Source organism: Scomber scombrus, chromosome 18, assembly GCF_963691925.1.
Source record: "Scomber scombrus chromosome 18, fScoSco1.1, whole genome shotgun sequence".
NCBI classification, from domain to species: domain Eukaryota; kingdom Metazoa; phylum Chordata; class Actinopteri; order Scombriformes; family Scombridae; genus Scomber; species Scomber scombrus.
The window spans coordinates 2658824-2673696 of NC_084987.1; the positions used below are offsets into that span (position 1 = coordinate 2658824).

Sequence of the window (14873 nt, forward strand, 5' to 3'; positions counted from 1 at the left end):
GCCACAGATACAGGTTGTGCTATGGTTGCTATAGATACAGGTTGTTCTATGGTTGCTATAGATACAGGTTGTGCTATGGTTGCTATAGATACAGGTTGTTCTATGGTTACTATAGATACAGGTTGTTCTATGGTTGCTATAGATACAGGTTGTTCTATGGTTTCTATAGATACAGGTTGTGCTATGGTTGCTATAGATACAGGTTGTGTTATGGTTGCTATAGATGCAGGTTGTTCTATGGTTGCTATAGATACAGGTTCTATGGTTGCTATAGATACAGGTTGTTCTATGGTTGCTATAGATACAGGTTGTTCTATGGTTTCTATAGATACAGGTTGTTCTATGGTTGCTATAGATACAGGTTGTGCTATGGTTGCTATAGATACAGGTTCTATGGTTGCTATAGATACAGGTTGTTCTATGGTTGCTATAGATACAGGTTGTTCTATGGTTTCTATAGATACAGGTTGTGCTATGGTTGCTATAGATACAGGTTGTGTTATGGTTGCTATAGATACAGGTTGTTCTATGGTTGCTATAGATACAGGTTGTTCTGTGGCTGCTATAGATACAGGTTGTTCTATGGTTGCTATAGATACAGGTTGTTCTGTGGTTGCTATAGATACAGGTTGTTCTATGGTTGCTATAGATACAGGCTGTTCTGTGGTTGCTATAGATACAGGTTGTTCTGTGGTTGCTATAGATACAGGTTCTATGGTTGCTATAGATACAGGTTGTTCTATGGTTGCTATATATACAGGTTGTTCTATGGTTGCTATAGATACAGGTTGTTCTGTGGTTGCTATAGATACAGGTTGTGTTATGGTTGCTATAGATACGGGTTGTTCTATGGTTGCTATAGATACAGGTTGTGTTATGGTTGCTATAGATACGGGTTGTGTTATGGTTGCTATAGATACAGGTTGTTCTGTGGTTGCTATAGATACAGGTTGTGCTATGGTTGCTATAGATACAGGTTGTTCTATCGTTGCTATAGATACAGGTTGTTCTATGGTTGCTATAGATACAGGTTGTGCTATGGTTGCTATAGATACAGGTTGTTCTATGGTTGCTATAGATACAGGTTGTTCTATGGTTGCCACAGATACAGGTTGTGCTATGGTTGCTATAGATACAGGTTGTTCTATGGTTGCTATAGATACAGGTTGTTCTATGGTTGCTATAGATACGGGTTGTGTTATGGTTGCTATAGATACAGGTTGTGCTTTAGTGTATAAATGACAAAACAAACAACAAAATCATCCTTTATAAATATTCTGAGAAAGACCCCTAAATCTCTAACTGATACAACTCCTTCCTTCCTTCCTTCCTTCCTTCCTTCCTTCCTTCCTTCCTTCCTTCCTTCCTTCCTTCCTTCTGTCCTTCCTCCCTTTCTCCTTTCACAACTCCTTTTTATATATAAACATTTAATATCGTAACATTAATGAATTATGGCTCCCCTCATTTGATGAGCTGTTGTGACTGATACTGACCAGCAGGGGGCAGCAGCGCTCTGACTCTGATCACTGATGATCAATTACTTCAAATAATAATATTTTTTATTTGAAGTGATCTTTAGTTGTCTGTGAAAATATGAATAACAACATAAACAACATAAAGGGAGATTTCTCTTTTATTCTCAGAAATGTACTTCAAAACCACTAAAAGTCATTTATAAGGCATTCACAACAGTTTCCTCTTCTTCTTCTTTTGGGACATTTGAGACAGTTTTTGATGCTTTAGAGAGAGAGAGTTTCCTAAAAACAGGAGTACAACTAAGGCACAGCACAACCCTCAAAGAGAGAGAGAAGAATAAAGATGAAAAACAAAAAGCACTGGGATCAAATAAAAACTGATAAAAAAAGAAATAAACAGAAAATAAAGCCGGAGCCTTTTTTTCTAAACACCATTAAACTGTTACATCATCTGTTATTTTTTACATTGACTCATCATCATGTGAAAAAATACATCTAATCAATACATAGAAATGACTCTGGATTTTCAAATTAAAAGCATTAAAACCATCGAGGAGCAGAAAATAAATAAAAAGCAGATTTTTTTGAGTCTGTTAAAATAAATAAAAAGTGAAAGAATGATGTCATTATGTAAAATAATTTAAATGTCACAATGAGCGTTGGAAATTTTGAGGATTAGAAAATTACTGTTGGATTTAATTTGTAACTTAAATGTGAAATCTTTTAATTTCAGCATTAAATTTAACAGCATCAATCCAACTTTAACTCCTACTTTTGTTTGAGTTACAGCGAGGAATATAAAATATAAGATTTTCACATCCTCTTTTCAGCTGTGTCAAAATAAGAGCATGCTGGGTTTTATTTTTGAGATACTTTTACTTTGAAATACTTGAATACAGATTTTTATTGGCTTTTTCCTGAAGTTTTATTTGCTAATTTATCATTTAAAAAAAAGTCCCTTTAAAGAGTGTCTATTAGGATCTTTCTAGTTTCTGGTGCTTTTATTCTGAAGTTGAAACATAACCTGACGTCACTTTAATCTTTAATTTAATGGCAGTAAATCACAGATCTGCATGTTTTGGTCCTCGTGTCTGACTGTGATGATCAGCGACCCAAACATCTGTCAACATCATTTCAAATAAACAATAACTCATATATATATATAAATATATATATATATATATAAATATATTTATATATATATATATATATATATATATATATATAAAAATATATTTATATATATATAAATATATTTATATATATATATATATATATAAATATATTTATATATATATATATATATATATATATATATATATATATATATATATATATATATATATATATATATATAATAGTCACAATCAACCGTTTCCTGTCTTTACATTAAGTGCTGACTGTCACAGAATCATTATTTTCCAGTTTTGGTCCCATTAATAATAATATTCATCATCTGGCAGCTACACAAACACACAGAAAATGTTTATTTCTAAATAATTAAATATCTTTTTTTTTTTTTTAATAGCAATGAACAATAAATTGCACCAATAAGGATTAGGAGATCATGTTGTGGCTTTTATTTAGATTTCAAATTAACACTAAACAGATGTTAATGTAAAACATTACCTCTTTTATACTTTAATATATATATTTTATTTTATTTATTAGCCTGTCTATGTATATTGTATCAGTCCCTATTAAATAAACCTTAATAATAATAATAATAATAATAATAATAATAATAATAATAATAATAATAATAATAATAATAAAGCAAATAAAAATAATTATATCTAAAATAAAAAATAAACATTTAAAATAATAATAATAATAATAATAATAATAATAATAATAAAGCAAATACAAATAATTATATATATAAAAAAATAATAATAATAATAATACGATTGATAATAATGTAGATAATCTAAATTGTTTGATACATTACATTTTGGAGATAATTGTGTAGTTAAAAAGTCAGAAACAAATCTTATTACAAAACACATTTGAGCCTAAATTCAATTAAATTTAAATTTTGACCTATTTTTGGGTTTTTTTTGTATGTGGCAAATAAATAACCAATGTTGTAAAAGCTGTTTTCTTCTCCTCTGTTAGCTTTAATGCAAACTGTGAAATTTAGATTTTTAAATTGCAATTAAAAAATGTAGAAAATCATTTCATACATTAAGAGATGACGTGAGATTTATTGTGCATGTAGTTACCGTAACCGTAGTGATTATTTATAGCCTGTTGAGTTATTTATTATAGTTAATAATGCATGTAGCCAATACTGTAGAAACAATGTTGTAAAGTTAAAGCTCAAAGTGTTTCTGTGCTTCTAAACAGGAACCACAACGTGAACTCTTCATCCTTACTGGTGCAGCTTCAGCTTCAGCTCCAGTGAATATTTGCTGATTCAGCTGTTTTGGTAAAATCTCGTCCAATCACTGAGCAGCACGGAAATCTAAAAGGTGCTTCTAACGTTTGTCTGGGTGGCTTCTCCTCCTCCTCTTCCTCTTCCTCCTCTTCCTCTCTACTGCACCCAAAATAAACTGAACTCAGATTAACATGATAAACTTTATAAACACACTGATTTAGTTTTAAATAAACCTCTCTTTCCTAAGAGCAGATTTTTTAAAAATAAAATAAATGTGTGACTTAAAAAGAGAGAAAAGAGTCTGAGGCGATCTGAAAGGTTCAGACATGGCACAGAAAGTACAGAGCATAGATTGTATATTATAAATGGACGTAACATCCGTGACGTCACCCATTGGTTTGTGGACTGCTGCTCGGAGGCCAATAGTATCGGATCAGAGCAGCGCCATCTTGAAAATTTCAGGTGCATGCTGGGAAAAATAAAAACATGGATTCTACTTATATGGGCATCAGGAGGAGCAAGAGGCGCCCTCCTGAACCTGTGAACCAATCAACCTGTCAATCACGACGTAGCCACGCCCTAATGCATACCCTGCTTTATCGTCACATATAAAATCAGGGAGGCCAAAATGTCCCAAATGAACATCATACTGCATTGAAGAAGGCTTTAAACTAGCGATTGAAACCATAAACACATTTTGAAAACGTTTACTGAGGTAAGAAATCAAGTGAGAAGTTGGTGAATTCTCCATTGACTTGTATAGAGACGGAAGTCCTTTAGACACCAAAACGGTCGCCCCCTGGTGGCCTTTTGATAGAATGCAGTTTTAAGTTACTTCCGCGTTGGCCTCATTTCAGAGGACTGGAACTCCCCGCCTGGCTCCAGAGGGAAAAATCCAATAAAGCTCTTACTTAATTTGTTAATTAGCTAGTTTGAAGTGATGGAAAGTAACAAAATACATTTACTCAAGCTTTCTACTAAAGTGTAATCCTGAAATACAGAATAAAAAAAGATCGTACTTCACTACAGATTCACATTTTACGTATAAAACAAAGCAGTAGTTGGTAAAAAAAAAAAAAAAAGTGCTGCTTTTTAACCCTCCTGTTGTCCTCGAGTCAAGGAAGGGAGGGAGGAAGGAAAGAAGGAAGAAGGAAGGAAGGAAGGAAGGAAGGAAGGAAGGAAGGAAGGAAGGAGGGAGGGAGGGAGGGAGGGAGGGAGGGAAGGAAGGATGGAATGAAGGAAGGAAGGAGGAAGGAAGGAGAAAGGAAAAGAGGAAGGGAGGAAGGAAAAAAGAAGGTCAGAGGAAAGAAGGAAGGGAGGAAGAAGGAAGGAAAGGAGGAAGTAAGGAAGGAAGGAATGGAGGGAAGGAAGGAAGGAAGGAAGGAAGGAAGGAAGGAAGGAGGGAGGGAAGGAAAGAAGGAAGGAAGGAAGGACAGAGGAAAGAAGGAAGGAAGGAAGGGAGGAGGGAGGGAGAAAGGAAAAGAGGAAGGGAGGAAGGACGAAAAGAAGGACAGAGGAAAGAAGGAAGGGAGCAAGGAAAGAAATGAAGGAAGGAGGAAAGGAAAGAAGGAGGGAGGGAGGAAGGAACAGTCAAAAGAGACGGGGTCAATTTGACCCGGGATGACGACATGAAGGTTAAGGGCTGCAGCTAACAATTATTTCCATTATTAATTAATTATAATAATGAAACATATACAGTATATAAATATATCTAAAAACACACGAAAGCAGCAAATATCTGCCCCTTTTTTTTGCTTAAATATTGACTAAAAAGATGAATTGAGGTGCAGATTAAACTACCCAACAACGTATAAAGTAGTTAATTAGCTCCACCTTAATAAGCTTCACTTACATGCTGCTTCCATCAATAACAATAGTAATCAGATTACATAATTAATGCACTGATAACACTAGAATTAGTACTTTAAAGTGTCATTTAGCACAGTTTTCTATGCAGGACTTTTACGTGTAATGGGGGTAATGTTGACATTCATTCATTGATATTTCAGTTTCATGTCCTAAAGATTATAAACTGTAATAATGGATTATAAACCCATTAACCCTCCTGTTGTCCTCGAGTCAAGGAAGGAAGGGAGGAAGAAGGAAGGATGGAAGAAAGGAAGAAGGAAAGAAGAGAGGGAGAAAAGGAAGGGAGGGAGGAAGAAGGAAGGAAGGATGAAGGAAGGAAGGAAGGAAGGGAGGAAGAAGGAAGGAAAGGAGGGAAGAAGGAAGGAAGGGAGAAAGAAGGAAGGAAAAGAGGGAGGAAGGAAGGGAGGAAGAAGGAAGGAATAAAGGAAGGGAGGGAGGAAGAAGGAAGGAAAGGAGGGAGGAAGGAAGGAAGGGATGAAGAAGGAAGGAAAGGAGGGAGGAAGGAAGGAAAGGAAGAATGAAGGAAAGGAGGGAGGAAGAAAGGGATGAAGAAGGAAGGAAATGAGGGAGGAAAGAAAGAGAGAAGGAGGGAGGGAGGGAGAAAGGAAAATAGGAAGGGAGGAAGGAAGGAAGGAAGCTAGGTGGGAGGAAAGAAAGAGAGAAGGAGGGAGGGAGGAAAGAAGGAAGAGAGGAAGGAAGGTAAGAAGGAAAGAAGGAGGGAGGAAAGAGAGAGGGAGGAAAGAAAGAGAGAAGGAAGGAGGGAGGAAAGAAGGAAGAGAGGAAGGAAGGTAAGAAGGAAAGAAGGAGGGAGGAAAGAGAGAGGGAGGAAAGAAAGAGAGAAGGAGGGAGGGAGGAAAGAAGGAACAGTGAAAACAGACGGGGTCAATTTGACCCGGGAGGACGACAGGAAGGTTGATCAGATTATCGTCTGGGTTGCCAGTTAAGCAATAAAGAAGCAAAATAACCCTTTTTTTCCTGCATTTTACCTGCAGATGTTGACTTGTTGTGACGTTTTCCACCTCTGGCTGCTTTTAAATGTTTAAAAAAAAATTTTTTAAATAAGCTTTTTTTATAAGTTCAGGCCACTTTAAACTTTCTAAACCTTTAAAACTAAATCAACTAAATTAATTCAAAAAGTACAAAGTAATTTACAGGAATGATTTATCTGAATTTTTTCCACCTTGACACGTAACCGGCTCTGTAGGAGAAGGTCTGTGGTTGCTATTAATAATAATAATAATAATAATAATACATTTTATTTATTTATTTAGACACATTATCTCTGAATCAGTCCCGTTAAACCCAGAGATTTAATGACAGAAGTCCGGTTTCTCTCGCCTCTCCAACCCTCCTCGTTATTATCTTTAAATATCAAAATGTTATGAATTATTTCTGGATAACTGACTTTGTGTATTTCGTGTTTTTTATGTCTTCAGCCAATGAAGAGACAATCAAAGCTAGGCCACTGATCGTTATCTTTGGAAAATAAGATAATAGTTTGATTATCTCAAGATAGATGAATATTTAACACGAATTTCTGCTTTTTTTTCAAAACATATACTTGTTCAGCATCTTAAAGATTTGCAGATTTAAAAAAAAGTCTGTAAACAAAGACAGAAAATGTTGATTTGAAATTTTAAAGGACCAGTCTGTAGGATTTAGTGACACCTAGTGGCAAGGAAGCAGATTGCAACCAAATGAATATGCTGAATATGGAAACATGGAGGCTGCAAAACTCATTTAAAAAATAGCAAAAGGCTCATTTTAAGGTAAAGAAAACATGATTCTTATTTTCAGGTGATTATAAACTAATTAAAACGTTTAACTAATTAAAACATACTTTTCTTTCACTTGTTCCCCCCATTTCTACTAAATTCTACACACTGGTCCAGCGCCAATTTTGTGTCAGGTGTCTTCACTATTGGGGCTTTTCCATTATACAGTTCTAGCTCGACTCGACTCGACTCGACTCGACTCTACTCCATCAGGGATAGTACCTGGTACCTGGTACTTTTTTAGTATCTGCTCTGCCGAGGTTCCAAGCGAGCCGAGCCGATACTAAAATGTGACGTCAACAGACTGCCGGCCACTGATTGGTCAGAGAGTCACTGGAAGAGTCATGAGCCGTCCCACACAAGAATCAAACCCGGCATTTTTAAATACCAACAACAGCGTTACAGAGATTGGTTTCTGTTCTCTTGCTTTGTGTGAGACAGAAAGCCTCATACAGCAGCAAGTACACCATCGCCTCCATTGTTTATGTGTTTGTGTCGCGTATGAAACGAAGTCTCTGCAGTTTAACGCAGCGTTGCTATGACAACCCCGCCCATGTTGAGAAGGAACTATAGTAATGGAAAAGGTTCCTGGTACCAAACCGAGCCGAGTAGAGCTAGAACTGTATAGTGGAAAAGCTCCATAAGGAACCGTTTCCTAACTTAAAGGAGGAAGTCTTTACTCTCATCACATCTTTACTTTTTTTTTTAAATCTTGTGAATTGATGGATAATTTTCTTTTTTTACCTCTTCAGGCATCTGAAAATGATTCAAATGAAAAAAGATAATAAGTGTTTTTGGTTGAATTGAGGAGTAGGACACCTGACAAAGTTCATTTTAAAGGATAAACGTTTGTGCAACCTTAGTTTCATCTCACACAGGAAACCTGTTCTGAGTCAATTTTGATCTTAAGATAAAAAAAAAGGACTTTTACAAAAGAATAATGTAATAAAAACAATTTATCTCATGAAACTGAACCCCAACTAACCCTTAATAAAACTTTTCTTTATTTAAATAACAGGCTTAAAAATGAGCTTGTTTTCAGCATCTGAACATGTAAAACACACACACACACATACACACACACACACACACACACACACACACACACACACACACACTCGTACAACAAGAGGTATAAAGTTCTTCTGACTCTTTAAACTCTCACACATTCAGCTTTATAGTCCCACATTAACGGCGAGAGCAGCAGACTGAATGAAGACTGAAGGAAGACTTTTTTAATCTTCCTCAACATCAGAGTCTGTTTCTCTTCTTCTTCTCATCGTCGCTGCCTCTGAAGTTCATCCCATCACCTCGCCATCGTTCACGTCACACAGACTTCTTAAATAAATAAATATCAGACACTAACGGGACGTCGGCCCCGCGCCTTCCTTCATGTGTTCCTCTCCTCTCCTCCTTCCCTCGCTCCATCCGTCTGCTACCTGATGCGTCCGTCCTCTCTGGGTGGAGTCAGTTCAGACTTGGGGTCGGGGCTGGCGGAGCTCCAGGCGGTGAGACGGCAGCGCTGCATGACGGGGCAGGCGCTGGGCCCCGTGGAGCAAACGTCAGCGGCGGACCAGTGTCCCTCCAGCAGCCGGTCCAGCCAGCGACGCAGCGGCGCCCCCGTCAGGCCGGCGTTGGCTTCGGCCTCCTCCACGGCGCCCAGGCTCACCGGCAGCCGCAGCACCGGGTTGAGGCCGTGGAAACTCTGCTCCATGTAGGAGTTCCTGGGCGGGCCGCCGTGCAGACGCAGAGCCGCTTCTGGAGAGGAGAAAAAAAGAGGACAGAAGTTATTTCAGAAGAGAAGCCAAAATGTCCCCAGTTACCATAAACTGTCCCCAGTCTCCGGGTTAAAAACTTGAGCCGGTCTTCACAAAGATAGATGCTCAGATGAGGCACGAATGACATCAGATACCATCTTCACATTATAGCAGGAGCCCATAAAAACCTCACTGTCTATTCCTGCACTGGGCTTTACTTTACAGTCTTCTCCCTTGTGTATTCATGCCCGCACACACACACACACACACACACACACAAACATGCAAGTTGGCTTAGGTCATCTTTGGGGACGTTACATAGACTTACCCTAACCTCAACCATTGACCCAAAAATCAATTGAGGACATTGTTATTGTCCCTAGTTGGACAAGACGTCCCTCATTAACTGGTGTTTGTCTTAAATGTGTCCCTGAAAGTAGCCCTATGACAAACACACACACACACACACACACACAAATATGTTGACCTAGGTCACCTTTGGGGACGTAACAGTTGTTTCCTAGAGACTTTCCCTAACCGTAACCCAAAAATCTGCTTTTTACCACTGACACTGTTATTGTCCTCCCCAATTAACTGGTCTAGGCTACTGGTCCCGAAAAGTAGGGACACACACACACACACACACACACACACACACACACACACACACACACACACACACACACACAAGCATGTTGAACTAGGACACTACTGGGGACGTTACATAGACTTACCCTAACCCTTACTTTAACCTAAAAATCAGTTTTATACCAATTGAGGACACAGTTATTGTCCCTAGTTGGACAAGCTGTCCCTAATTAACTGGTGTTTGTCTGAAATATGTCCCCAAAGTAGCCCTATGACAGACACACACACACACACATGTTTACTTAGGTCATCTTTGGGGACGTTTCATAGACTTACCCTAACTTTAACCACTGACCCAAAAATCAACTGAGGACACTGTTATTGTCCCCAATTGGACAAGCTGTCCCTAATTAACTGGTCTCAGTCTGAAATTTGTCCCTGACAGTAGCCCTATGACAGACACACACCCATATGTATGTTGACTTAAGTCACTTTTGGGGACTTCACATAGACTTACATTTGTTTCCTTACCCTAACCGTAACCCAAAAATTAGTATTTTACCCAATAACACTGTTATTGTCCCTGGTTGGACACGCTGTCCCCAATTAACTGGTCTGGGCTACTGGTCCCCAAAAGTAGTCTATGACAGGGACACACACACGCACACACACATGAATGTTGACCTAAATCACCTTTGGGGACGTTACATAGATCTACCCTTAACTAAACCCCAAAATCAATTATTTTACCAATTGAGGACACCAAATTGGACAAGCTGTTTCTAATTAGCTGGTCTCAGTCTGAAATTTGTCACCGAAAGTAGCCTATGACACACACGCACACACACACACACACACACACACACACACACACACACACACACACACACGGAGGCCTGGAGAAGGTCGAACAAATCAAACACTAACCCAGGGGAGGCTAATTCAAAAAGAGGTGACCCTGTGTGCTGCCGAGTGAGAGCGACTGGATACTGACACTATAAATATAAATATATGGATCTGTGGTGTTGACAGCTGTGACAGCAGAGGGGGGGGGGGGGCTCCGCTATATTAGATCTGCTATTGACACATGAACTACAGTCACCCCCCCCCTCTGAAGCTTCTGAATATCACTTCAACAGGTGTTTCTGGAGGAGTTTGAGGGCTGATATTGAACTTTGTGCCTCTTTTTATCAGTTTTTAAGATGCAATAAGACAAAATAAATAGACGTAATGCAGAAGTTTACAGGTGAAGCCGCTCAATCCTTCGTTAGTTTAAACCTTTTCAGTGTTTATTTACAGGTGGAGATGATGAAATGTGTCTGAAAGCTGCAGAAATAGTACAGCTTGTGGTAAGGATTTGTTTCTGTCAGTGTTTCCTTGGTAACATTTTACTATGTCTCTCCAAATTCAGCATTCATTAGCAGTGTATAAAACATTTAATAAAAAGGTTTATAATTGGGCTGCTGCTATTTAACGCTTATTTTTTATTGATGGTTCGGTCAAAGCACAAGATGAAGACTTTAAATGTTTAAGTCAGACGTAGTGGCTCCTCTGAGTCTTTCATTGCTTTTAACTGTTGTTTTTTAAATGTATTTATATGTTTATTGTTATTGCGTATTGTCTTTTTAATTGTCTTTATATGTTTCCGGGTATGTTAGTATATGTTTGTGCCCTGGTCCGAGAGAAATTTAGCTTTTTGTTCCACTTTTTGCATTTATTTAGATATAGTTGTGATGACAAATCAAACTTGAACTTGAAGAAATTAGAAAATATTCACATTTAAAGAAGCTGGAATCAGAAGATTTTTTTCTTAAAACAGTTTACGATTATTTTACGGTTAGTTTAGAGTTATATTAAGGTTAGTTTAGAGTTATATTAAGGTTAGTTTAGGGTTATATTAAGGTTAGTTTAGGGTTATATTAAGGTTAGTTTAGAGTTATATTAAGGTTAGTTTAGGGTTATATTAATGTTAGTTTAGGGTTATATTAAGGTTAGTTTAGGGTTATTTTAAGGTTAGTTTAGGGTTATATTAAGGTTAGTTTAGGGTTATATTAATGTTAGTTTAGGGTTATATTAAGGTTAGTTTAGAGTTATATTAAGGTTAGTTTAGAGTTATATTAAGGTTAGTTTAGGGTTATATTAATGTTAGTTTAGGGTTATATTAAGGTTAGTTTAGGGTTATATTAATGTTAGTTTAGGGTTATATTAATGTTAGTTTAGGGTTATATTAATGTTAGTTTAGGGTTATTTTAAGGTTAGTTTAGGGTTATATTAATGTTAGTTTAGAGTTATATTAAGGTTAGTTTAGGGTTATATTAAGGTTAGTTTAGGGTTATATTAAGGTTAGTTTAGGGTTATATTAAGGTTAGTTTAGGGTTATATTAAAGTTAGTTTAGGGTTATATTAAGGTTAGTTTAATTACTATTATTTTACTATACTATAATGATATATTCTAAGTATATTTTCCTTTTTTAAAATCAGATTTAAACACTTATATATGCTTATAACTAAATTAGTGTTATAAATGTTTAATAACCATTCATATCCTATAAATGCTAAATAAGAGGGTTAAAGTACAGTGGAGCTTTCTCACTTATATTTCTAGATAAATCTCTCTGCAGTGGTATAATTATGATAATCTTGTTTCTTGTGCATGTAAACACAGTTTGCTCACCTTGCTGTATCGGTTGCTGTTTGTGGAACTCCAGCGGAGCCACGATGAAGCTGGTTTGGCCCAGCGGGGTCCAGTGGTGCAGAACCCTCAGCGTCCAAACGCCGGGCCTCAGCGGCGAGGTGAGCGGCGGCCGGTAGTGCGTGACCTCGGCGGTGGCGTCCACCAGGATGTCGTAGGTGGCGGCGATGACGTTGGTGGGGTCGATCCACACCACGGTGGCGGTCAGGTTGTTCTGGCCGCGGCTCCAGCGCTGCACGGCCACCGGCTCGTCCTGGGGACCCAGAAGACCCCCCCAGTTCCTGAAGAGACGCTCCTTAGGGTCCCAGTCCATCCCCACCTGAAGAACAAGGAAAAACATCTCTGTGCTGGTCTCATAACGCTTTGACTTATCTTATCAACTTATCTTTTACATTTTTTGATTAATCATTTGGTGTGTGTGCGTGTGTGTGTGTGTGTGCGTGTGTGTGTGTGTGTGTGTGTGTGTGTGTGTGTGTGTGTGTGTGTGTCTGACCTGGATGTGCTGCAGGCGGTTGTTGGGATAGGGGGGGCTGGCCAGGGTGAAGTGGTCTTTGGTTGTCACCCAGGTCTCCAGACTCTCCAGCTGGGTGGAGGCTCGGTTGGTGGCCATGTGACGCACCAGGTAACCTTGGAACTGGTCAGACAGGAAGTAAAAGTGAACCGACACCGGGTTGCTCATGGCAACGTACCTGAGAAACACAGAATAAGAGAGATCTTTTATTTCATATTCTTCAAATGCAGGGAAATTATTACAGCACATTTACTCAAGCTCATTTCATGTTTGTGCCTTTTTCTCTCGTCATCTTTTAGTAACTTAACTTATTCTTGTTATTCAATTCAATTCAAAACACTTTATTTGTCCCCGAGGGGCAATTTAAAAGGCATGAGGAGCAGCAGCATAAAAAGGACAAACAGAACATCAAACAATCGTCACCGTGACTGAATTATTGGTCCAACCTCTTCTTCTTTTAAATTCTCTGAAGTGTTTTTTTACCACAACAAGAATAAAGTGCATCAATCTATAGTGGAGACAGAGGATAAACTGTCAGATTAGAGCTCTGATCTGCCACAAGAGTCAATCATCTTCACCTTTCTTTTCACAAAACATGTCAAGTTTTCCCCTAAAATATTCTGCTGTACAGTTTAGGGATGTGCATGGGCCAGGCGGGGAGCTCCGGTCCTCTGAAATGAGGCCAACACGGAAGTAACTTAAAACTGCATTCTATCAAAAGGCCACCAGGGGGCGACCGTTTTGGTGTCAAAAGGACTTCCGTCTCTATACAAGTCAATGGAGAATTCACCAACTTCTCACTTGATTTCTAACCTCAGTAAACGTTTTCAAAATGTGTTTATGGTCTCAATCGCTAGTTTAAAGCCTTCTTCAATGCAGTATGATGTTCATTTGGGACATTTTGGCCTCCCTGATTTTATATGTGACGATAAAGCAGGGTATGCATTAGGGCGTGGCTACGTCCTGATTGACAGGTTGATTGGTTCACAGGTTCAGGAGGGCGCCTCATGCTCCTCCTGATGCCCATATAAGTAGAATCCCTGTTTTTATTTTTCCCAGCATGCACCGGAAATTTTCAAGATGGCGCTGCTCAGATCCGATACTATTGGCCTCCGAGCAGCAGTCCACAAACCAATGGGTGACGTCACGGATGTTACGTTCATTTTATACACAGTCTATGCTTTAGACCCTGCTAACGACTATTCGATTAATCGGTTTTAATGACACATCCGTAGTTAAATATGAAGACCAGAGTAAACCAGAGCTGCAACCATTAGTCGATTAGTTGATCAACAGAAAACTAATTGGCAAGTATTGCAATGATCAAATGATAGTTTGAGTAATTTTTTAAAGCAAAATTGCATAAAAAATTGCTGGATTCAGCTTATCGTATGTGATGGATGGAAAATATTTTGGGTTGGTTCAACAAAATGAGACATTTGAAAACATCAACCCAGGCTGTGAGACACTATGAAGGATATTTTTTAACTATTTTCGGATTTATTTAATTGATCGAGAATATAACCTGCAGATTAATGGTTAATAAAAATAACTGTTAGTTACTGCGCTGAACAACACATTATCAAGAGCTTGTCATCACATTTAAATCATGATGTGTAATTCTTTGTGATCAGAAAACATCAGAAAACATCAGATACATTTCCACCACAATTTCCTCGAGTCCAAAGTGACGTCATTACATCTTATTTTCTCCGACCAACTGTCAAAAATGCAAAAAATATTCAGTTTATTCTAAAGTAAGAGAAGAAAGAGCAATGTGTGCTCACATATGAGAAGCTGGGAACAGGAAATGTTTGACACTTCCA

At 38.1% G+C, this 14873-nt stretch overlaps 1 protein-coding gene across 1 annotated transcript in view; it reads right to left on the reverse strand.

Moving 5' to 3' along the window:
* Positions 1 to 8934: 8934 nt before the first annotated feature.
* The window catches only part of LOC133999053 (xylosyltransferase 1-like), a 40588-nt gene continuing 34649 nt past the window's right edge, over positions 8935 to 14873 (reverse strand). Inside the window, exons 9-11 of the mRNA XM_062438177.1 lie at positions 13030 to 13225; positions 12519 to 12855; positions 8935 to 9257 (exon numbers count right to left, since the gene is read on the reverse strand). Of these exons, the coding sequence (XP_062294161.1) occupies positions 8935 to 9257; positions 12519 to 12855; positions 13030 to 13225 (856 nt within the window). The remainder of the gene's footprint in view (positions 9258 to 12518; positions 12856 to 13029; positions 13226 to 14873) is intronic.